Consider the following 22,248-nt stretch of genomic DNA (forward strand, 5'->3'; position numbering starts at 1 on the left):
GGAGCGGGGGTGGTTCTTCCTTCTTAGGGTCTCTGTGTCTTTTCTTCTAGTTTAGAAAGACTCCTGCGGCCTGTTGTTCCTCATTCCCGTTTGGACTTCTGAGATGTCCGCGATTCCTGCAGAGGAGAGTGACCAGCTGCTGATCCGACCCCTGTAAGGGACCTGAGAGGGACTGAAGCCGTGACTGTGAGGCGAGGAGGGGAACCCGATGGTTGGCCTCAGTCGCCCCCCGCCCCAGGGCCGGTTGCCTCGGCAGCCAGCTCCTGGCCCGAGCCAGGCCTCTGCGCTGCAGCGGTTTGAGAAACTGAATCGGAAGGGGCCTGCTAACTTGAATAGGATTTTGCTTTTTCTTCAGTCTCAAGGGAGGATAGGATGTCGCGTTTGGGGGCGAGGGCCTATGGTGGGACCGCAGGGCGCTTTCGTATACGCCCAAGAGGGGCGACTCGTGAGGGAACCAGGGATGCTGAGGATGGCAGGGTCAGATGATAACCTGGATAAGCCTGTGACAGCGCGAGGAAGAACTAAACTTGTGCCTTATTAACCTCCAGGACTCATATTTGCCGAAATGTGAAAGGGGAAATACATTAGGGAACTTGTGAGTTCCATTCAGAGCTTACACTCTCCGGGACTAGGGAAGGTAGAAAGTGGGAAAGGTGAAAAGGCAGAAATGTTAGGACAATATCTCAGTCGCTGATTGACCGTGAGAGGCCTTGTCTTTCACTGGAAATGGCCTTCTGTCAGAGAAACACCTTATGGACCTGGAATGCTGCTTAGAGAAATGAGAACTTGCCTAACTGCGCAGTTTGAATCTGCAAACACGTTTATTGTTAGACATGAGTTAGCACCAAATGAACACATACATTTTTCCAAAGGTAGAAAGTATCTCCTTCACTTGTTCATTCAGTAACTCCTTGAGCACCTACTGGGGATGGAACACAAGTTTGCCCGCCGCTCGCTTCGCACCTGTCATCTCTTCTTGTGTTCAGCAAACTCTGAGCCAGTGTCAAGCAGCACACTAGGCACTCGGGATACAAATAAGACAGGGCTGAGTTAACTGAATTCACCCTTTTGATGGGAATTGCAGTGCCAAATGAAAAGTGCTGGAGAGAGAGTTTGGAATAATAGCAGCCAATTGCTTTGGCGTCAGACCTGAAATCCAGTCCATACTCCAGCGATTACTAGGACAACAGCCTCACTGAACCCACTTCCTCCTGTGGAAATAGTCGAGCAGCACTTAACTGTCCAGAGCAGAGCTCCTTGTAGGTGCTCAGTGAATTGTGACTACTGTAAGAGGACACATAGGCATTGCAGTAAGGCCCTGAGAGCATGCAGAGTGGATTTCTGGTGAGAAGACAGTGCCATCCTGCATCCTGGAAATTAGGACACTGAACTGAGTCCTAGAGATTGACTACAAATTAAAGACAGCCAAAACATGGGGGCAGGGATGTTCCAGGCTGAGGAAGTGGCACATGTGAAAATGAGAGGTCTCTTTGTGGCCAGTCTCCCTGTGGGTTCAGCTAAAAGATAACAGATGAGACTATAGAGGCTTTCAGAGTCCAGCTTATGAAGGACCTTGTATACATGCATACTAAGGATTTGGAGTCTTTATTGCCAGTTATAGGGAGCCAAGGAAGGGTCTTAAGCAAGGATAGGATGTGGTGGAAATTATGCTTTAGGAAGATCAAAGATGCTTCTGGCAGCAGTGGCACAGATGAATTAAAGGTGTATTAAGGGACTTCCCTGGTGGTCCAGGGGTTAAGACTCTGAGCTGCCACTGCAGGGAATGCAGGTTTGATCCCTGGTCAGGGAACTAAGATCCCTCATGCCCATGAGGGATCCCTCATCCCTCATGGTGTGGCCAAAAAAAAAAAAAAAAAAAGGTGGATCAAGTGGAGAGAATCCAGTAGGATGAGATTGAAACAAACCAAGTGATAAGCAGTGAGATCTTGAAATGAGTGAAATGAGCAGCAGTGGGTTGGAAAGAGAGACCTGAGAGTAAAGAAGTGAAAGCTTTAGAGCTTTGTCAGTGATCAGATATGTTAGAAAGGGCAGATGTGGAAGGGAAGGCCGGGCAGAGAGGAGAGTTAGGATGACTCCAGTTCCCAGGTAGGATAACTGGTAAGTGGTGGTGTTTGTTACTCACTCCAGGAGTACCCAAGATGGGGCAGGTCTGGAGTAAGTTTGGGAGTTTCAAATTGTTTTATAACAGCCTTATTGAGATTGAAATCACATCAGCACACTCATTTAAAGTGTACAGTTAGACAGTTTTTAATCTATACAGTTTTACAACTATCACCACTGTCAGGACATTTTCATCATTCCAGAAAGAAACCGTGTATCATTGCCCTGCAAATTGCCCAGCCCTCGGCCACCGTTAATCTCCTTTCTGTCTCTGCAGATTACCCTGTTTTGGACATTTCATATAAATGGGTTGCAACATGTAATCTTTTGAAACTGGCTTCTTTAACTTAATGTAATGTTCCCAAGTTTCCTAATTTGGGAGTTTTTACTCATTCAGTAGGTTTTTCTTGAGATTTATTGCATGTCAGGCACCTTACTATATAGCAGTGAGTGAAATAGACATCTATGCTATTATGGAGCTTTCATTTTAATAGTGAGAAATAAGCCATAAACAAGTAGATATAATGACATCATGTAGTAATAAGTGTTACAATATAGTGGTCTGAAGGGCAAATGAGGTGACATTTGAACTGAGACTCAAATGATACACAGGAGCCAATATGTCAATATCAGGGCAGAGTGTACCAGAAAGAAGAGCACGGGCTAGGGACTTGAAGTACAAACTTGTTTGGCATATTTGAATGTTAGGCGCCTGTGAGATGTCCCAAGAGAGACCAAAACCAGGTGACTTAGAAGTCTGGGATTTGGGAGAACAAATACCTGAATCTGGACTACAAATAGAGAATTGGAAGTCCTCATGTGTTAACTGTAGGACTTCCTGGGTGGCCTGTCTGGGTGTAGCGTCTGTCTACAATGCAGGAGACCCGGGTTCAATCCCTGGGTCAGGAAGATCCGCTGGAGAAGGAAATGGCAATCCACCCCAGTACTATTGCCTGGAAAATCCCATGGACAGAGGAGCCTGGTAGGCTACAGTCCATGGGGTTGCAAAGAGTTGGACACGACTGAGCGACTTCACTTAATGTATTAAAAATGTGAAGATGAAGATCAGAAAGACTGAAAAAGGAGCCGAGGGGAGAACCCTTGGAATAACAGCTTTTGAAAGATGGGTAGAGGCAGCTGCATGAAGGAAACTAGGGGAAACCAGCAGGACAGGATGAGAGCATGAAGTCAAAGAAACCAGGCTCAGAGAAGGAATAAGATGACGTGCTGCCTGGAGAAGAGTGAGATAGGAACTGAGAAGGGCTCTCTGCACTTAGCAACAAAGAGCTGTTTTGCAGGGAGAGTTTCAGAGGGATGGTTGGTAAAAAGCCAGAATTCAAAATATGTAACCTTTAGTAAGCGGACAGGGAGACTAGAGATTAGAATTAAGGGATTTTCATTTGGGGACAAGGATGACTGGGATGTTTAAATGCAGATGTCAAAGAGGATAGTAAGGGGAAAGCCAGTGATGTAGCAGGGGTCAGTACCTCAGAGGGAGGGAGGAGGTGGGCAGAGTGTAGAACCATGGTGAAAAGGTTAGCCTTACAGAGAGAGGTCTATTCTCTGTTCCAGGAGAAGTGGAAGAAGAGAGAGATTTGAGTGGGTTGGCAAGTTGAGGGAACCAACAAACTATGTAATTTTTTGATACAAAGAAAGCCCATGACTCAAGAGTAGGATACAGCATGGGAAAATTTAGGAAAGGGGAGAAAGTTTGAAATAGTTACTATACCAACAACTGTAGGAAAAACTGCACCAAAAACTGGAGGGACACTCAAGAGGGAGGGCAGAGGGCCAGTTAAAGTGGCAGGCCAGGGGCTCATGGTGGTCGTCTGGTTTTCTTTGCATCCTGCTCTGAAGTAGGATCTCAGTCTGAGGATGCGTCCATCTCATGTCAGTCCTGTAGCCTATCCATTCTTGGAGCCAGGGTCCTGGTATTAGGCCTTTCCATATGCTAGGTGCTTATCTACACTGCTTGGCAAATAGAAACTGCTTGAGAGAGTTCCCTGGCAGCCCAGTGGCTAAGATTTAGCACTTTGAAACCTGTAGGCCTGTAGACTACAGGAACCTAGGACTACAGAAGCTGTAGTCCTAGGTTCAATCCCTGGTCAGGGAACTAAAATCCCACGCGCCCCACAGTGCAGCCAAAAAACCCCAAAAAACTGCATGACATTAAATAAGTGGTTGAATCACAAGCTAGAATGGTTGGGATAAGGCATCAAAGAAGGTGAGGGGTTAGACTGGTGAGGCTTAAAGCCTTGTGATAATTGGAAAGAAAGGCTGTTTATTCTGAAGAAAGGAAATTTGTTTTAAGTGAAATAACAGAAAGTAGCAGGAAAAAGGAATGAGATTCACATGTATGAATATTTAAATTTAAGCTATTTGGTAAATGTGTATTATCATCTTGAAAGAATTTTTAACTGCTTATGGGTTTTTACTTAAGTGCTAATTCTAAAAGTTTTATTAAATCATCTGAGTCACTGCTAGTTTACATTTTAAATACATCATCATTTTAACCCTAACATTCATAAGGTTGGATTTAACCTTTGATCCTCTCAGTCTGACCTCTCAGAGGTCACTTTTCATTTTTTCCCCAAGTTGATGCTGTTCTTCCCTGTCTTTGTAATTTTGTGGAACTCATCTGTCTCAAGTTAATGTCATCAGATGGAACGTAATTTAAGTTGTAAAAAAAAGTTTGAATTTATTTGGCTTCATTTTGATGGCTTTTTAATCATTTTTATTTTTTCCTTTGAATGTTTACAGTGGAGCTGGGCAGGAAGTGGGAAGATCATGTATTATTCTGGAGTTCAAGGGGAGGAAGATAATGGTAAGTGGCTCCGATGGTAAAGAATCCACCTGCAGTGCGGGTGACCTGGGTTCGATCCCTGGGATGGGATGATCCTCTGGAGGAAGGCATGGCAACCCCCTCGAGTATCCTTGGGCTTCCCTGGTAACTCAGCTGGTAAAATATCTGCCGGCAATGCAGGAGACCTGGGTTCAGTCCCAAGGTTGGGAAGATGCCCTGAAGAAAGAAGTGGCTACCCACTCCAGTATTCTTGCCTGGAGGATCCCCATGGACAGAGGAGCCTGGTGAGCTACAGTCCATGGGGTCAAAAAAAGTTGGACAGGATTGAGCAACTAAGCACAGTATAGTCAGATTAACAGTGTGTCTATGTCTGCATTGAGTGTTAGGTCTGTTCTAGTTCAGTAGTTTTTTCTATTCAGCAAATTAACTGTTTTGCCCCCAGAATAATGTCATGGTTAGTATATGCATCTATAAAATGTTAACGTGGAAAACTAGTATACTTCCACTTGGCATTGACATAATATTAGACTGAGGAACTAAAGATTGTAAAACTGTCAACTGGATCTCCTAATCTAAAAGTCTTCCAAATCCCTCTTCCATTCCTGAAGGTCTGCCAACCTGTCTGCCCCACCCGCAGTGGGAGACCCCAGGGAACTGGCCTCCTCAACACATGCAGAACTCCAACCTCCTCCTGTGCAGTGGGACAATAGGCCAGGCCCTGGTCTGGTAGCCGAGGTGCCTAAGTTAGCACCAGGGTGCCTGGCCTTGGGCAAGTCAGGCCCCTTCTCAGCCCGTTTCCTTAGCTGAGAGCTGGAGGGACTGGAAGAGGTGGTCTCTGGGGTCCTCATTATGAAGGCGGTGCAGAGGCTCATCAGGGTCTTTTGGTCTCACTCTTCCCCTTCTCCCACTTAAAAGAACAGGCACACGGCAGACACAATCTTTTTAATCATTTACTGTATTAATTTGATAGAAACACCCTCCCAAATGAGGATATAATTCAGGAATGACTGGTTCTGAAGAATTTGTCTTCTAATACCTAAATTGTCCTGATCAGAGAAGTTTCCTGTTTTTCTAATCGTTGCCTTCTCACGATAGTCACATGTGGTAGTAGTGAATCTATGAACTTTAAAAAATGCTAGCCATTTCTGATGTTAAAGTTCTTGCAAAAGAGTTCATGCATTATTAGAGTGCCTACAAAAAGTAACTAGAAAGAAGATTTCTTGTATTTTGTGTCCTTGTGACTCTAAATATGAGCTGTATTTAAATTTGGGAAGTTAGAATTGTTAACAGCGTATTTACCCATTTAATAAGAATTGCATTCCAAACATAGAATCTTTCCTGACTGTGTATGGTATGATGGATCAGTTATGATGTCTATTTGTTGAATGAATTTGAATAAAATGTGGAGAAGACTGTGATCTCTTTCCCATGTCTTTCAGCTGGACTGTGGGATCCATCCTGGCCTAGAAGGAATGGATGCTCTTCCTTATATTGATTTGATTGACCCAGCTGAGATTGATCTCCTACTAATTAGTCAGTAAGGCTTTTTGTTTGTTTTTGTTTTACTTTTTATTGCGGGCATTGTTTTTCAAGGACTTTTACTTTAAAGATCAATCTTTACCAGGTTTTAAGATTCTAGTGTTTTAAAAATATTTTCTACTAGGAATTATATCGCAGACATCTAAGACAGCACGCCATATTGTCATCACAGGTGAGAGAAGTTTATGACAGAAAACTTCCTTTCACTTATCTAGAGTAAATGAGGAGGAGGGAAGAGATAACATATGCCTTGATCATTGTAAAACTTGAGACTAAGAAAGCCCTCTCACAGAATATCCCTGAGGCTGCTGTGTTGCCTGAATATTCATCAAGGACTGATGCTGAAGCGCCAATACTTTGGCCACCTGAGGCAAAGAACTGACTCATTGGACAAGGCCTTGATGCTAGGAAAGATTGAGGGCAGGAGGAGGAGAAGGGGACGACAGAGGATGAGATGGTTGGATGGCATCATCGACTCAATAGACACGAGTTTGAGCAAACTCAGGAAGATAGTGAAGGAGACGGAAGCCTGCCGTGCTTCAGTCTGTGGGGTCGCAAAGAGTTGAACACGACTGAGCGACTGAACAGCAGCTGTGTTGTCACACTGTTCTGTGGGAACTTCATATGTAAACCATGATGGGTTTCATATAAGCCATATGAAGTGGGTTTTATACCACTAAAGCGCTTGTTATAATTTTGACTTTTGAGAATAGGCTTGGCTATATTTGAGAGAAATACTTTTGTTTTTCTTATGTTAAAACTAAATACATTATTCCTTCCCTCTGCACATACCTACTCTGGGTGTTCTGAAAGTATCTAATGTTACATAGAACTCTTCTGTATCTAAAGTATATGATATATAATATTTTAAAAAATTGACAGAAGCTCTTTTTTCTTTTTTTTAAAGTTTCCATTTGGATCACTGTGGAGCTTTGCCCTGGTTTCTACAGAAGACAAGTTTCAAAGGAAGAACATTTATGACTCATGCTACAAAAGCTATTTATAGATGGCTTCTTTCAGATTATGTCAAAGTTAGGTAAATTACCTTTATAGATTTATACATGCACTTGGTTCTACCCAGTACATACAGTTGATGATATAGACCATTTTGTGTTTTGAAATGAGATGTTTTCTTCTTATTCACAAGGGTATCACTCATGTATTCATTCAGTACCAACTCATCAAATAGGTATTGTGTCCCCAGCACCTCCTTGGCGTAAAGGTTTTATGTAGTTTTTGCATCCTTTTAAGTCTTTGAAATTTAGGTGAGTTATAAGGTATGATAGCAATATTCTATGTATGCAATTTCATAATTTTATTAAAATTTAAAGCAGAATACATTATACAGTGGTATCTATTGAAGTCTTTTTTTGGGTGATTTGATCAAAGCAAATTGACTGTCTGAAGTGAAAAGGTTCCCTGGGGAAGCCTTTTCCAGCTGCAAGAGAAAAATCTGCTCCTTTTCCAGAAAGTTTGGAGCCTTCTTGTGATAAGTATAGCACAAATGATAAACCTTCAAAGGCTTACTGTTTCATATGTATATTCCTAGGGTAGCTAAGATGCAGTTTGTTATTCTGTAAACATACAGAAAATGGAAGAGTTATCCTTGGTAATGATTTTACTGGTTAACACTTAAATGAAGCTCACCATATGCCAGGCATAGTCCTCAGTTCTTGACATATGTTAACTCCTTTCATCTTCATGTCAGCCTTGTGATGCAGACTCTGCATGAATCCCATTTTACAGATGATTAGACAGGCATGGATTTCTTTGGTGGCTCAAATGGTAAAGAATCTGCCTGCAATAAAGGAGACCCAGGTTCGATCCCTAGGTTGGGAATATCTACTGGAGAAGGGCATGGCTACCCACTCCAGTATTCTTGCCTAGAAAATTCCATGGACAGAGGAGCCTGACGGGCTGCAGTCCATGGGGTTGCAAAGAGTCGGACATGACTGAGTAACTAAAACTTTCACTTAAATTCACTTTTCAGCCTGAGGCACAGAGAAGTTAAGTAATTTACCCATGACGGTCACAGTAAGAGACAAAACTGGAATTCAGATCCAATCAGTCTGGCCCTAGACTGTGTCCTTAACCCCAACCTCTCTTGTTTTTTTTGAAGTATGTTAGCATAATTTTCCAGAGAAAACTTGTTAGATTTTCTAGATAAGTCTTTTTATATCACAGGTGGGGAAAACTGCTGTGATTCAATGTGTGTGAGTGCCTTTATCTCACAGAAGGTGTTGGGGTAGGAAAAAAGGTTGAGAAGTGCTATCCTAAAGAGTACTTTGCCTTAATTTAGTGTGTGTGCTTTGTTTGAAATCATGCTTTATATACACTAAGCATTTTTCTCATAATAGCAGAGTAAAAACATATACAAAAGGTCCAAGAGATTAGAAATAGCATAACACCTACAATATGATTTTAAGAAATATGTGGCTATGTCATCCACAGACAATTTCTTTGAGTTTAAAGACTTATAAAAATCTTACCCTTAATTTTTTTGTGTTGGCATCTTTAAAAATTTAGTAACATATCAGCAGACGACATGCTGTATACTGAGACAGATTTGGAAGAAAGCATGGACAAAATTGAAACCATCAATTTTCATGAAGTGAAGGAAGTTGCAGGAATCAAGTTTTGGTGTTATCACGCCGGCCATGTCCTGGGAGCTGCCATGTTCATGATCGAGATCGCAGGCGTGAAGGTACACTCTAGCTTGGGAATTTCCTGCCCGTAAGAAATCAGTGCAGGGCTTACGCCACCAAGTGTACTAAAGAATATTCCCTAAGGCTAGCAAAGTGCAAAAACACTGAAACAAGGTAAAATTAAGCTGGTACTTTTGCCTTGTAAATATTGTTCCTACCCCTGTGTTAGTACTTTCTGTATCATGATTGAGAAGAGTACAATAAGCATCTCAAAAAAGTAAAGAGTTCTTTCCTGATCATCATGCCCTTTTTCTCTAAGATGCTGAGAATATATCTCAAGGTTATCTTTGTGGACAAATTCTGGGATTATATTATTCCCATTAGTTAGATTGAATAATTGAAACTCTAGATGGTTTATGACTGAGTTAAGTTACACATTTTGAAGTAGATACAAGCGATGACACCACCCTTATGGCAGAGAGTGAAGAAGAACTGAAGAGCCTCTTGATGAAAGTGAAAGAAGAGAGTGAAAAGTTGGCTTAAAGCTCAACATTCAGAAAACTAAGATCATGGCATCCAGTCCCATCGCTTCATGGCAAATAAATGAGGAAACAGTGGCTGATTTTATTTTTTTGGGCTTCAAAATCACTGCAGATGGTGATTGCAGCCATGAAATTAAAAGATGCTTACTCCTTGGAAGGAAAGTTATGACCAACCCAGACAGCATATTAAAGAGCAGAGACATTACTTTGCCAACAAAGGTCTGTCTAGTCAAGGCTATGGTTTTTCCAGTGGTCATGTATGGATGTGAGAGTTGGACTATAAAGAAAGCTGAGCACAGAAGAATTGATGCTTTTGAACTGTGGTGTTGGAGAAGATACTTGAGAGTCCCTTGGAGTGCAAGGAGATACAACCAGTACATCCTAAAGGAGATCAGTCCTGGGTGTTCATTGGAAGGACTGATGTTGAAGCTGAAACTCCAATACTTTGGCCACCTGATGCAAAGAGTTAACTCATTGGAAAAGACCCTGATGCTGGGAAGGATTGAGGGCAGGAGGAGAAGGGACGACAGAGGATGAGATGGCTGGATGACATCACCGACTCAATGGACATGAGTTTGAGTGGACTCCGGGAGTTGGTGATGGACAGGGAGGCCTGGCATTTTGCGATTCATGGGGTCGCAAAGAGTTGGACATGACTGAGTGACTAAACTGAACTGAATGCATCTACATTTCATTAAAAAATTAGGCTATTTTTTCTATTGCACTTCATTTTCAAGAATTTATGAGTGAAATATATTCAGAGTAAAATGAAGCATTCCAGAATTCTAACTTTCTAACTTTTCTAATTTCTAACTTTCTCTTTTTCTCAGCTTTTATACACAGGTGATTTCTCAAGACAAGAAGACAGACACTTAATGGCAGCTGAAATTCCTAACATTAAACCTGATATTCTTATCATTGTAAGTATTAGTGCCCTGTATTGTAATTAGTGTAATGTAAGTAGGATTTTTTCCAGGGAAAAATAACATGATCTCATTTTCATATCTGTGATCAGATATAAATATGTCTAGTTTTTTAGTACAAAAATGTTTTAGCCTCTCTTTGTAGTGCAACCCCACTTCGTGTTAAATATATTAGCTAGTCTAATATCGGAGATGATATTCTGTCTCCCAAATATTCTTGTTTAGGTTAATTACTCCAAACATGTAGAACGTCTTAAAGGTTGTGTAGAATGGCGTGGCCCCACTGTCTTTGCCGTGGTGACTGTCTTCTGGCCTCTAGCACCTGCTAACTTTATGTGTATGTCTTACCTTCCTACTAGGTTGCAATTAACTGTACAGAAGCTTTGGTGGGGAGGGGATGAGTGGTAAGGAGCAAATTAATAAATTTGCATTGGTCCTATGGTTTATATAAGAATATCGGTGGAAGTGCTGTCTGTTGCCCCCTCACCACCCACAGCATCCCCCAGCTACCCAAGCATGAGGGACTGGTGTGTATTGCTGTCCATATGCAGTGTATTGTGAGTGAACTCAGTTTGTCTTAGCTCATGGTATATTCAGCATGTAAACTGACCTTAAGGAAAGTTGCTTTTTTTTTTAATTCTCAGGGTAAAAAGTTATTTTCATTATATCTGGTACTGTAGAGCAGTACCTTTCAAATTTTAATGTGTTTATGAAACATCTGGTAATGCTATAGAAATACAGATTCTGACTGTGGCTGACCTGGGGCTCTGGTACTTCTGATAAGCTCCTGGGGGGCGGCCAGTGCTGAAAGAAGCATCCTAAAATTATCTTGAGCAGGGAAGATACATTTTTGAACTATTTCCTGATATTTTTCCTTAGCCAGACCTGAATTCTAACATTTTTATTCACTCTTCTTTCCAATTAGTGTTTTAACAGCATATGTTCAAGTAAATTGCATAATAATAGAGACATAGGTCACTTTGCTTCTACATTTCATTGATATTTACCTTTTGTATTCTTTGAGACTCACCAGCCCTGGTCTCACCCTTCTCATGTTGTTTAGGAATCTACTTATGGGACCCATATCCACGAGAAGCGAGAGGAGCGAGAGGCAAGGTTCTGTAATACCGTCCATGATATTGTGAACAGAGGGGGCCGAGGCCTCATTCCCGTCTTTGCTCTCGGACGGGCCCAGGAACTCCTCTTGATTTTAGGTACGCCTTTTCCTTTTTATTTGGGATAGTCTCAAAATCCTACAGTGCAGTTAGAGCAAGATCACTGCATGTCCTTGGATAGGTCACTCTACCCTCTGGGCTTTGGTTTCTGTATTTAAGACGAGGGAATTGTTGCCAGTAAGAGCCCAGAGATGCAGCGACTGTCTTCCAGCACTGCTGGGACTATAAATGGTGAATAGTCAGCGTCTTAAAAATACCCTACCCTTGGACCCAGCAGTTCAACCTCTGGGAAATAAATACATCGAAAATTCTGTGAGTTAAGAGATTTCATAATTCTAAATATTTCTAATGAAATATTATGTCAATAAATATCACACTCTAGAAAAAAAATCATGTTTCAGATGAGTTAATACATATTGTTACATAATATATTAAGTGGACCAAAAAAGTAGGGTTCAAAACTGTGGACTCGGACCCTAGTTAGGTAGAAAATACACAAATGACTGGAAAGATATCCAGATATTAAATCTAGATATCTGGATGATTTCTTTTTCCTGCCTTTCTCCATTTTCCAAATACCTTAATGTGCATGTATAACTTTTTGTAATAAGAGGAACAGTGGGTATCACTTTTTACATATATTTATATTTAGCAACCCTTTTTAACATTCTGTGATTCTTTTCTGGGGAATGCACTTTTCTTTAAGAATAACTGGTAAGTGCTTTATACGTATATGGCTTCAACGTGAAGAACTAGAAAAGGTCTTGAGCTCTCACTCTCAGTTCTTCCATATGTGTGATGATAGGGACAAATAGAATCCCTGTTACACTGAAAAGGGAAATAAGGGGAAAGAATAAATGACCTCAGATCAAAAGCAAATCTCTGAGAGAGACAGGGCTTCCCAGGTGGTGCTAGTGCTAAATAAAGAACCCACCTGCAGAAGACAGAAGAGACGTGAGTTCAGTCCCCAGGTTGGGAAGATCCCCTGGAGGAGGGCATGGCAGCCCACTCCACTATTCTTGCCTGGAGCCTGGTGGGTTATATACTCCAAAAGGTCGCAAAGAGTTGGACACAACTGAAGGACTTAGTAGAAGCTAAATTTTCTAAAGCCTTAGCCAGTCCTTTTTCTCTTGGTTCTCCTTTCCTACTGCATGTCACATTTGTCCTTATAGAAGTCTTAAAATGAAAAGTCTCCATGGCAAAGTAATGAGAGGAGTAGAAGAAATAAGATGTAAAGCCAGGTTGTCACCATCATCAGGTTGCCAGATTTAGTAAATAAAAATACAGGACACCAGTTAAATTTTAATTTCAAATAAATAATATATTTGATATTATAGCAAGTATTTCAGACAAATTATACTAAAAATCTTTTATTTGTCTGAAATTAAAGTTTAATTGAGCATTTGCTGTTTTTGTCTGACAACCCTACTATCAAGTATATTGTGATTCCTTTTATGAATGAGGACTGCTCTCCGCCCTTGTTCCTTGTCCCTTAGATTCTCCCTGTACTGTTCTATAATAGAGAGGATGACCTTGCCAACCACTGGTTTCAGATCTCACCCATGATCTAACCATATGACTCTGGGCAAGTTATTCATCTTTTTTTTTAACACTTGAAGTTTTCTCATAAAAGTACACACAAAAAGTACCAGGCTGTGATGTGATCTTGGGATATAGTATACTTTGGAAGGTATTTGAGAAATCATAAGAGTATATATGAGAGCATCGACACCAGTAAAAATTCTAATCATATCTAAAAGAATATGAACAGTTAAACCAGAGGGCAAAGCAAGAAATGTAACACATGTGATGGGAAAAGTCCCAGTCCTTATATAGAGGTTTCACTTATAAATCAAGTTTAAAAAAAAAAAAATTGCCACAGTTTTCAGCCTTTTTTACCTTCCGCTTCCTAATATATATAGACCTAGAGATGATCATACTAAGTGAAGTAAGTCAGACAGAGAAAGATAAATATCATGTTATCTCTTATATGTGGACTCTATAATATGATACAAATGAACTTATTTCCAAAACAGACACAGGGACAGAGAACAGACTTAAAGTTACTAAAGGGGAAAGGCTGGGGCAGGGGGGATAATTGGGGCGTTTGGGATGAGCAGGTACAGACTACTGTGTATAAATTAGATAAACAGCAGGGCTTTACTGTGTCACACAGGGGAACTGTGTTCAGTATCTTGTGATAAACTAGAGTGGAAAAGAATCTGTGTAACTGAATCACTTTGCCGTACACCAGAAACTAACACAATGTTCTCAATTAACCATCAGTTCAGTTCAGTTCAGTCACTCAGTCATGTCCTACTGTTTGCGACCCCATCAATCGCAGCACGCCAGGCCTCCCTGTCCATCACCAACTCCCGGAGTTCACTCAGACTCACATCCATCGAGTCAGTATACTCTCATTTAAAAAAAGAAGGAAAGAAGTTCTGGTTTTTTAAGCTTGAGTTAGGACCAATTTTAGTAAATTTTTAATTTACTTAATTTTTCTTAACCTCTTTATAGTTTTGTGCTTTATTTCTTTTCTGAATTTTTTTAAAAACTTCTTGTGTGTATCATTTATTATTTGAGCTATTTACCCCACATTAAGGGGAGAAGGAAATGGCAACCCACTCCAGTATTCTTGCCTGGAGAATCCCAGGGACAGTGAAGCCTGGCAGGCTACAGTCTATAGGGTTGCAAGGGTCAGACAAAACTTAGCAACTAAACCACCACCTCACGTTAAAAGAAAAATGTGTTTCTTGTAAAATCTCTCTAGATGAGTACTGGCAGAATCACCCAGAACTCCATGATATTCCAATATACTATGCATCATCTTTGGCCAAGAAGTGTATGGCAGTGTACCAGACGTATGTGAACGCCATGAATGACAAAATCCGCAAACAGATCAACATCAATAATCCATTTGTTTTCAAACACATTAGTAATCTGAAGGTGAGTGCTTGTGGAAGAAAGAAGGACGAATAACACTCAAGTAAGTCATTAACAGTGGGAGATGCCCGCCATTGATCCTCTGGTTGACTCCATGCTAAAGTCTTACCTTTCATCACTTTTCTGAGGGATACCATAAACTTCGCAACTGGCATTCCTTTTTGCTTAAACGTATAAATATTGCCATTTGTTCCAAGTCTCTACATGTTCTCAATATTTACTATTGCTATATAACTTGGATTCCTCTGCCATAGAAATAAAAAGCCCTGATGAGAAAAATATCTGCTATGTATTTTTTCTGTTCTTACTCAGACCTAATCATCTTTTTGATTAGCACTGCAGATTCCATATGTGAAAATTTTCATGTTTATTTTTCTAGAGTATTCAATAAAATCTAATTTCCTTTTATTTAAATAAAAAGTTTCATTTGAACTAATGCTCTAATCATAATAACATAATGCCCTAAATAATTCAAGTTATAAGTGGTCTTCCAATTATTAATAGGTTCTGTTCACAAAGTATTTTTTAGGTTAATTGCTTAGGAATTAGACCCATATTTTCCCTAGAAACAGTGTTAAACTTAGTTAGATTTCCAGGCCAACTCAGAATACTGATGAAGAGTGCAAAGCCATTGTGAATCTTTGGGGAAATTCTTTTGGAGTTCTGTCTTGGATAGATAGAAATCCATTTGACTTTTCCTTCCATTTGACTCTGCCTGTCTGCTAGGCACTGAAAATGCTCCTAATGGTTTTTTAGCTACCTAAAGAAGGTTTTGAAGGTCAGTGTGAACTAATGGCTTTTTATCATTTTGTTTTCCTTTCATTCCCAGCCTAAATAAACTGTTCAGGAACTTAAAATGTTTGCTAGTTTTGTCAAGGCCCTTCCAGTCACGTGGTTAACCTTTTTACCTCACTTTTTGGTGTTCTTTATAAATAAGGAATGCTTTATCTTAACATGCTGTTATCATTTCCTTTTCTTTCTCAGAGCATGGATCATTTTGATGACATTGGTCCCAGCGTGGTCATGGCCTCCCCAGGCATGATGCAAAGTGGTTTATCCAGAGAGCTCTTTGAAAGCTGGTGTACTGATAAGAGGAATGGCGTCATCATAGCCGGCTACTGTGTAGAAGGCACGCTTGCCAAGGTCAGTCAGAGCCTGAGACCATTGGGCACTTCCTGATCAAGGCTGCAGAGGTGGCGCTGTCCTCACAGGTTTCTCCATTGAAGTAGTTCTTTAAATGACATAGGTCTTGATTTTTTAAAATGAGGATGGCAATAGGCAGCTGGAGCTGATCTTAATTAAGGTTGACGAATGAGATCCAGGTGATGGATAAGCATGTGAAAGCTTGAGAAGTGCTCATCTAGTTACAGTTAAAAAAAAAAAAAGTGGAAGGGAATCTATTTGAGACAAACACATGGATATCCTCATCTGATGAAGAAAAGGCTTCATCGGTGTTCATAAGGCTTCATAATGTTCTCTTGAAAAGTTGGAGAATGTGTTTTGGGTTGAGTGCCCACCTTCCTCTTGACATAAAATGTTTGAGGGCTTCTCTAGTGGTTCGGTGATAAAGAATCTGCCTGCCAGTGCAGGAGACAGCGGTTTGATTCCTGATCCGGGAGAATCCCACATGCCACAGAGCAACTACGCCCATGCGCCACAGCTATTGGGCCTGTGCTGTAGAGCCAGGAGCCACAGCTACTGAGCCCACGTGCTGCAGCTACTGAAGCCCACGTGCCCTAGAGCCTGAGCTCCGCAACAAGAGAAGCTGTCACGTTGAGAAGCCCGCGCACTGCAACTAGAGTATTCCCTGCTCCCCGCAACTAGAGAAAAGCCCATGCAGCAACGAAGACTCAGCACAGCCAAAGATGAATAATAAATTTTTTTAAATGGTTGATATTAACTGTGAGGGATGTAGACACTGATGTGCAAAGCTTGAGAGGCAGATTCTGAACATTCCTGCATCACATTCTCTTATTGATAACTAATAAACACATTATGATTCCCAGCTCAGATCATTTTTATTACTTTACCTTATTCTGCTAGACACTTAGTGTTGGCTGTGTATCTAACATAGATTTCAGAGTAGAAATACTTTGGTCTTTTATACAGATCCTGTCACCTGGAAAGGGACTTTTCAGGGCAGATGGTTGGGGATGCAAGTGTGCTTTTCCAACCACAAGTTAAAATTCTCCCTTGTAGGACTCCAAATACACTGAAGTTTTGTTAATTTGCTTACTTTCCTGATTAAACGTTTCCTTGATTGACAAAATAAGTATTTGATATTGACTGAGTCAGTAGTATTCGAATGCTTTTTGTGCTAAAACTCCTAAATTAGCATGAGTTTATGGCTAGGTGAAAAAGTAGAAAACATACCTTTTGTTTTCTAATTAAGAGTTTATGTGTTTTGTTTACTTTTCTTTGTTTATAACAGCATATCATGTCTGAACCGGAAGAAATCACTACCATGTCCGGGCAGAAGTTACCTCTGAAAATGTCTGTTGATTACATCTCTTTCTCTGCGCACACGGATTACCAGCAAACCAGTGAATTTATACGTGCTTTGAAGCCGCCTCACGTGGTCAGTGTATGCGTTTGACTTTAGCATTAAAGACTCAGGAAGAGGCTGGCCCAGCAGCAGCTGGTCCTCAGAGCAGCCCTGCCCTGATGGTAGTGCTCTCATCACAGGCCTCATGCCCTTACATCTGACCTTCACCACTTCCCTTTGAGTTAGGCAAGCTGTGCACTTTCATTTTCTCCATCTTACACGGGATCTCTGGCTCAGATCTACCAGCTCAGCTTCTTTTCCCTTATTTTCTTGCTGTTTCCCCAGTAACTTAAGAGCACTGACTTCGCAGTGTGACTGTTTCGAATCTCATCTCCATCCCTTACTTGCCCTGTAGTCCTGGGCAAGTGACTTAACCTTTCCTTAGCTCATCTGTAAATGGGGATAATAACACCTCTTAAAGTTCTTATGAAAACTAAATGAGAGAACATATATTTAAAGCGTGTAACATGGGGCCTGGCATATAGGAAATGCCTCTTAATGTGGAGAGAGGAGAGAGGCAAGCCATCATAGTAGGAGTTAATGATGCAGTTAGATATGAAATACATTGCACAGCTCCTTAAGTTTTATGTAATTTTGATGGTAACAGTTATATTTTGGTGGGGTTGGAGAGAGTTAAACTAAAAAAAAGTTTCTTAACTTAGAGGAGCTCTTACAGAACGTAAGATGAAAGATGAGGAAATGGATGAAGTACTGAAGTACCCTCTCTCAATGTAGCATGTATCAAAACTCCATTCCTTTTTATGGCTGAATAATATTCTATTGCATGTATATACCATGTTTTGTTTATTCATCTGTTGAGGGACACTTGGGTTGTTTCCACCCTTTATAATTAGTGTTTACATTTCCACTATTGTAAATAATGCTGCCATGAACGCTGGCATGTAAGTATCTGTTTGAGTCCTTTGTCTCAGTCCTTTTGGGTATATACCAAGGAGTGGAATTGTTGGATCATGGGCTAATTCTACGTTTAACTTTTGAGGAATCACCGAGCTGCTTTCCACAGCATTTACACCATTTTACATTCCCACAGCAATGCACAAGGGTTCCAGTTCTCCATACTCTTGTCAGCTTGTTATCTTCCTTTTTAGAATCATCACCACGCTAGTAAGGGTGAAGCAGCACCTCTGTAGTTTTGATTTCGTTTCCCTGGTGACTAAGGATGCTGAGCGTTTTGTGTCCCGTGTTGGTCATTTTTTAGTTCTTTCTAGCAAATAGTCCTGACAGTTACTGCTGCCCCTTGATGAGCAGCAGTCTTTGGTGGGAAAAGTTCCTCTCCTACTGGCTTTATATGAGTTAAGTGTAGGCCGTTCATGGGTGTCTACTACTGTATGTGGTTTATGGATATTCTCCCAGATTTTAAAGCCATGGAGGAAAAGCTGTGTGGCACCTTCTCTCTGGAATCACCCCCTCATCCTCAGTCCCATTGTGTTGCTCTCCAGAGTCTAGCTCTGCTGTCGGTTTAAATCCCTGAATTGGATTTGATGTTTACTCTCCTCCAGTAGCCAAGTCAGCAAAGGTCTGCCCACACGATAAACTAATAATAGTACCGGTGGCAACAGTAAACAAAACCTAGCATTTATTGATTATCTACTATGTGCCAAGCACTGTGCTAGGGTTTTGTATACATCAACTTGCTTACTCCTCACAACCAACAGTGGTTCTGTAGACGAGGCAATGAGATGTTAAATAATTTGCCCTAAGTTACACAGCTAGTAAGTGGCAATGCCAGGATTTGTGTTACAGCAAATAACACAAATCTGTGTTACAGCCCCTAGAGCTGGGGCTCATCATCTCCAGGCCATATGCCTCTGCCTGCAGTAACACTGGGCAAGCTTCTTTAGCCCAGGCAAGACATCAACTACCAGTAGTCTGTAGGTTAGAAATGATCTGTCTTGGGGCTTTCCTGGTGGTCCAGTGGCTAAGACGTTACACCCGCAATGCGGAGCACCTGGGCTCGATCACTGGTCAGGGAACTAGATCCAGCGCAACTAAGACCCAGCGCAGCCAAATAAATATTTTAAAAAAGAAGAACATTAGGAAAAAAAGAATGCTCTATCTTGTAAAATATAGGTTATAAAAGTCAATTAGAAAGACTATTAGCTAATGTAATACTTGTAAATACCTCTCTAAAACATAATTTCATTTGGTTGTGAAATATTTTATATGGCATTCCTTTAAGAAATAGAAGAAAGCATCAGAAGTCCTTTTTTTCCATAGAAAGCTTCTCTTCATAGTCTTATATTAAGAAACCTGAAGAAAACTCTGGGTGTTTTCTGGGACAGTAGGAGTAGCAGTAGTTGCACGCGAGAACCACATGCACTTAAAGTGGGGAGAGACTACAGAAGTCACCTCGTCCAGCTGCTTTCTAGAAAAAGTCATCTTCCATAAAGGTGTGTGTCTCACTAGTGGCAAATACTGGAATGGAAAAGAGATTTCTTTACTCCCTCTTGAAATAAGCCAAATAGAATGAAAACCTCATACATGTTTGATTGGGAATCCTTAAATGTAGTAAAGTTTAATGACTTCAAATATATCTCCATTTCATATAATAACTAATTCAGATAAAGGCCAACATTAACCTGAACTAAGGATGCTTCCCTATGTGCTTTTAAAATTTATGCTTTGTAGATCTTAGTCCATGGAGAACAGAATGAAATGGCCAGATTGAAAGCAGCCCTGATTCGAGAATATGAAGATAATGATGAAGTTCACATAGAGGTTCATAATCCTCGGAATACAGAGGCAGTGACCTTGAACTTCAGGGGAGAAAAACTAGCCAAGGTAAAAGGTTATGGTTTTTTGTTTTTTTTTTTTAAGGTTATGGTTTTTAATCCTATCCATTCCTAATAGTTCAAAATCCCTTTAGGGAAATGTATATTAAGAAAATCCAGCTCTTAATCGAATCAGAATAATGTGCTCAACAATGATTTCTGTCTACTCAGTATTTTAATACTATAAGACTTTATCCTTGTGTTTTTAGGCTTTTTCTGTTTCCACTAATGTTTTTTCATATGGAAAATTTTCAAATAAATTAGGTTTTGAGTTTCATAGCTTTTAATCCACATTCCCAACTTACTTTTCATACCTATATCAGATAGTAAACAAATGTCCATTACGGTTTTGTTTTTTCCACTACTGTTTTTTACTACATCCAATACAGTATTCTGTCTACCTCCTGGCATTCTCCCTAAGAAACTGAAGATAGGCCCGTGTCTAAACATAATGTCTGTGGATACAATGGAATTTATAAAAATTTGTTTCTTCAAGAGTTAGTCATTTTTGATGAAATGTAAGATTTTTCACAATTTAAAAAAGAAATAGTTGAGAAAAAAAATCTTCACCTGAAATTTTAGTGGGATGCTGTAAGAAGTCTGCATTTTTACCTCCTGTTCATCAAAAGTCTTTTAAGATACCGCTAACGGGAGCTTTTTCATGATTTGTCTGAAGCTTTAAATATCAAGCGTGTTAACGAGCAGCTTGACAGAATTCTTTTAGTACATGAGCCAAATTCCAGGAAGCCATTTGATAAATATCATTTCTTGCAGTCAAATTGAGGAAAATTTGCAGAAATAAGGATGTAAGGCTTTTTTTGCAAAATAGAGCCAATGGTTGTACTGACTCCTGAATCTCACTGTTCACAGAACTTTCCAGGGGATAGTTTAATGGAAAGGCTCAAATGGTCATCATTATGATTGAGTCCCTGAATTTTTAATTGTGTTTCACAAGATTCTGTTCTCTTCAAATTGTTTTGGGCTCTTTTTCTTCTTTTTTAAAATAGGTCATGGGATTTTTAGCAGACAAAAAACCAGAACAGGGCCAGCGGGTCTCAGGAATACTTGTTAAAAGAAACTTTAATTATCACATACTTTCTCCTTGTGACCTCTCCAGTAAGTATACTATTAAATGTCGAATGTAATTTGATTTTAGTAGATTAAAAAATCTGGGACTTCCCTGGTGATTCAGTGGTTAAGTCTTCCTGCTTCCACTGCAGAGGGCTCAATTTGAAACATAAGCTCCTCTATAAGACCAGTTGGCTACTGCTGATGCTTCTTAAGCCTGTCTTCTACATTTCACATGAAGTACTGGTACTTTCATTTCCTGAAATGATGTTAGACTCTCCACAGAAACTTTTTGATTTGTATGACCTTCAGTGTTAAGTTGCTGGCTGAGCCTTGTGTTTAAGCCCGTGCAAATGCTAAGCTGTCCTCACTTGTGCAGTAACTATGGTGTTTGTGCATGCGTGCTAAGTCACTTCAGTCATGTCTGACTCTTTCAACCCTATGGATGGTAGCCCAGCAGGCTCCTCTGTCCATGAGATTCTTTAGGGAAGAATACTGAAGTGGGTTGCCATGCCCACCTCCAGGGGATCTTCCCAACCCAGGGAGCAAACCTGCATCTCTTATACCTCCTGCACTGGCAGGCAATGTATTCTTTACCACTAGTACCGCTTGGGAAGCACCAACTATGGTATTATCTTCAAGTAAATAACTGTGCTCAATTTTATGTATATGACACTAATAAAAATGATTTAGCAAGGAATAAGAAATAACAGTGATGTTTAGGGTGCAGCTGTTAGATGAGCCAACTGTCAGCTTTCAGACCATCACACAGTAGAAATATAACTTGTTCCATTAACAATTGGTGAGGTCTTAACTCTATGCCAGACTTGTGCCAGGTACTGGAAGACTAGAGATGTATTAAAACACACAATCCCAGGCCTTGAATAGCTCTCTGTTAAGGGAAAGCATCTTGTGACGGGCTAATCACAGTATTGACCCAGGACCTACAGAGTGCATGAGTATGTGAGGAGAGAGTGGGCCTAGAAGAGTTAGGAAAAGCCTTGTAAACCAGGTTGCTTTTATGCAGGAGGTGAAAGATTGCTAACCAGAAAAGATGGCAGAACACAGCTGGCCTACTGGCTGGAGATGTTTAGCGACCTGATGTGTTTGGGGAAATGAGAGTGCCTTCTGGAGCACAAGTTAACTGTT

The 22,248-nt window shown here is 40.5% G+C and overlaps 1 protein-coding gene across 2 annotated transcripts in view; it reads left to right on the top strand.

Annotated features, from left to right (window-relative positions):
• The window catches only part of CPSF3 (cleavage and polyadenylation specific factor 3, 73kDa), a 33,541-nt gene continuing 11,293 nt past the window's right edge, over positions 1 to 22,248 (top strand). The window contains exons 1-12 of one of the 2 annotated variants that reach the window (XM_010852046.1): positions 1 to 153; positions 4,882 to 4,945; positions 6,364 to 6,461; positions 7,371 to 7,499; positions 8,990 to 9,167; positions 10,481 to 10,570; positions 11,637 to 11,787; positions 14,522 to 14,697; positions 15,679 to 15,837; positions 17,126 to 17,272; positions 19,889 to 20,041; positions 21,039 to 21,147. In XM_010852046.1, the coding sequence (XP_010850348.1) occupies positions 104 to 153; positions 4,882 to 4,945; positions 6,364 to 6,461; positions 7,371 to 7,499; positions 8,990 to 9,167; positions 10,481 to 10,570; positions 11,637 to 11,787; positions 14,522 to 14,697; positions 15,679 to 15,837; positions 17,126 to 17,272; positions 19,889 to 20,041; positions 21,039 to 21,147 (1,504 nt within the window). In that variant the 5' untranslated portion in view covers positions 1 to 103. Of the gene's footprint in view, positions 154 to 4,881; positions 4,946 to 6,363; positions 6,462 to 7,370; positions 7,500 to 8,989; positions 9,168 to 10,480; positions 10,571 to 11,636; positions 11,788 to 14,521; positions 14,698 to 15,678; positions 15,838 to 17,125; positions 17,273 to 19,888; positions 20,042 to 21,038; positions 21,148 to 22,248 lie in introns of those variants that run through there. The other variant, XM_010852047.1, reaches the window with a different exon arrangement.

Source organism: Bison bison, unplaced genomic scaffold, assembly GCF_000754665.1.
Source record: "Bison bison bison isolate TAMUID 2011002044 unplaced genomic scaffold, Bison_UMD1.0 scf7180017864307, whole genome shotgun sequence".
NCBI classification, from domain to species: domain Eukaryota; kingdom Metazoa; phylum Chordata; class Mammalia; order Artiodactyla; family Bovidae; genus Bison; species Bison bison.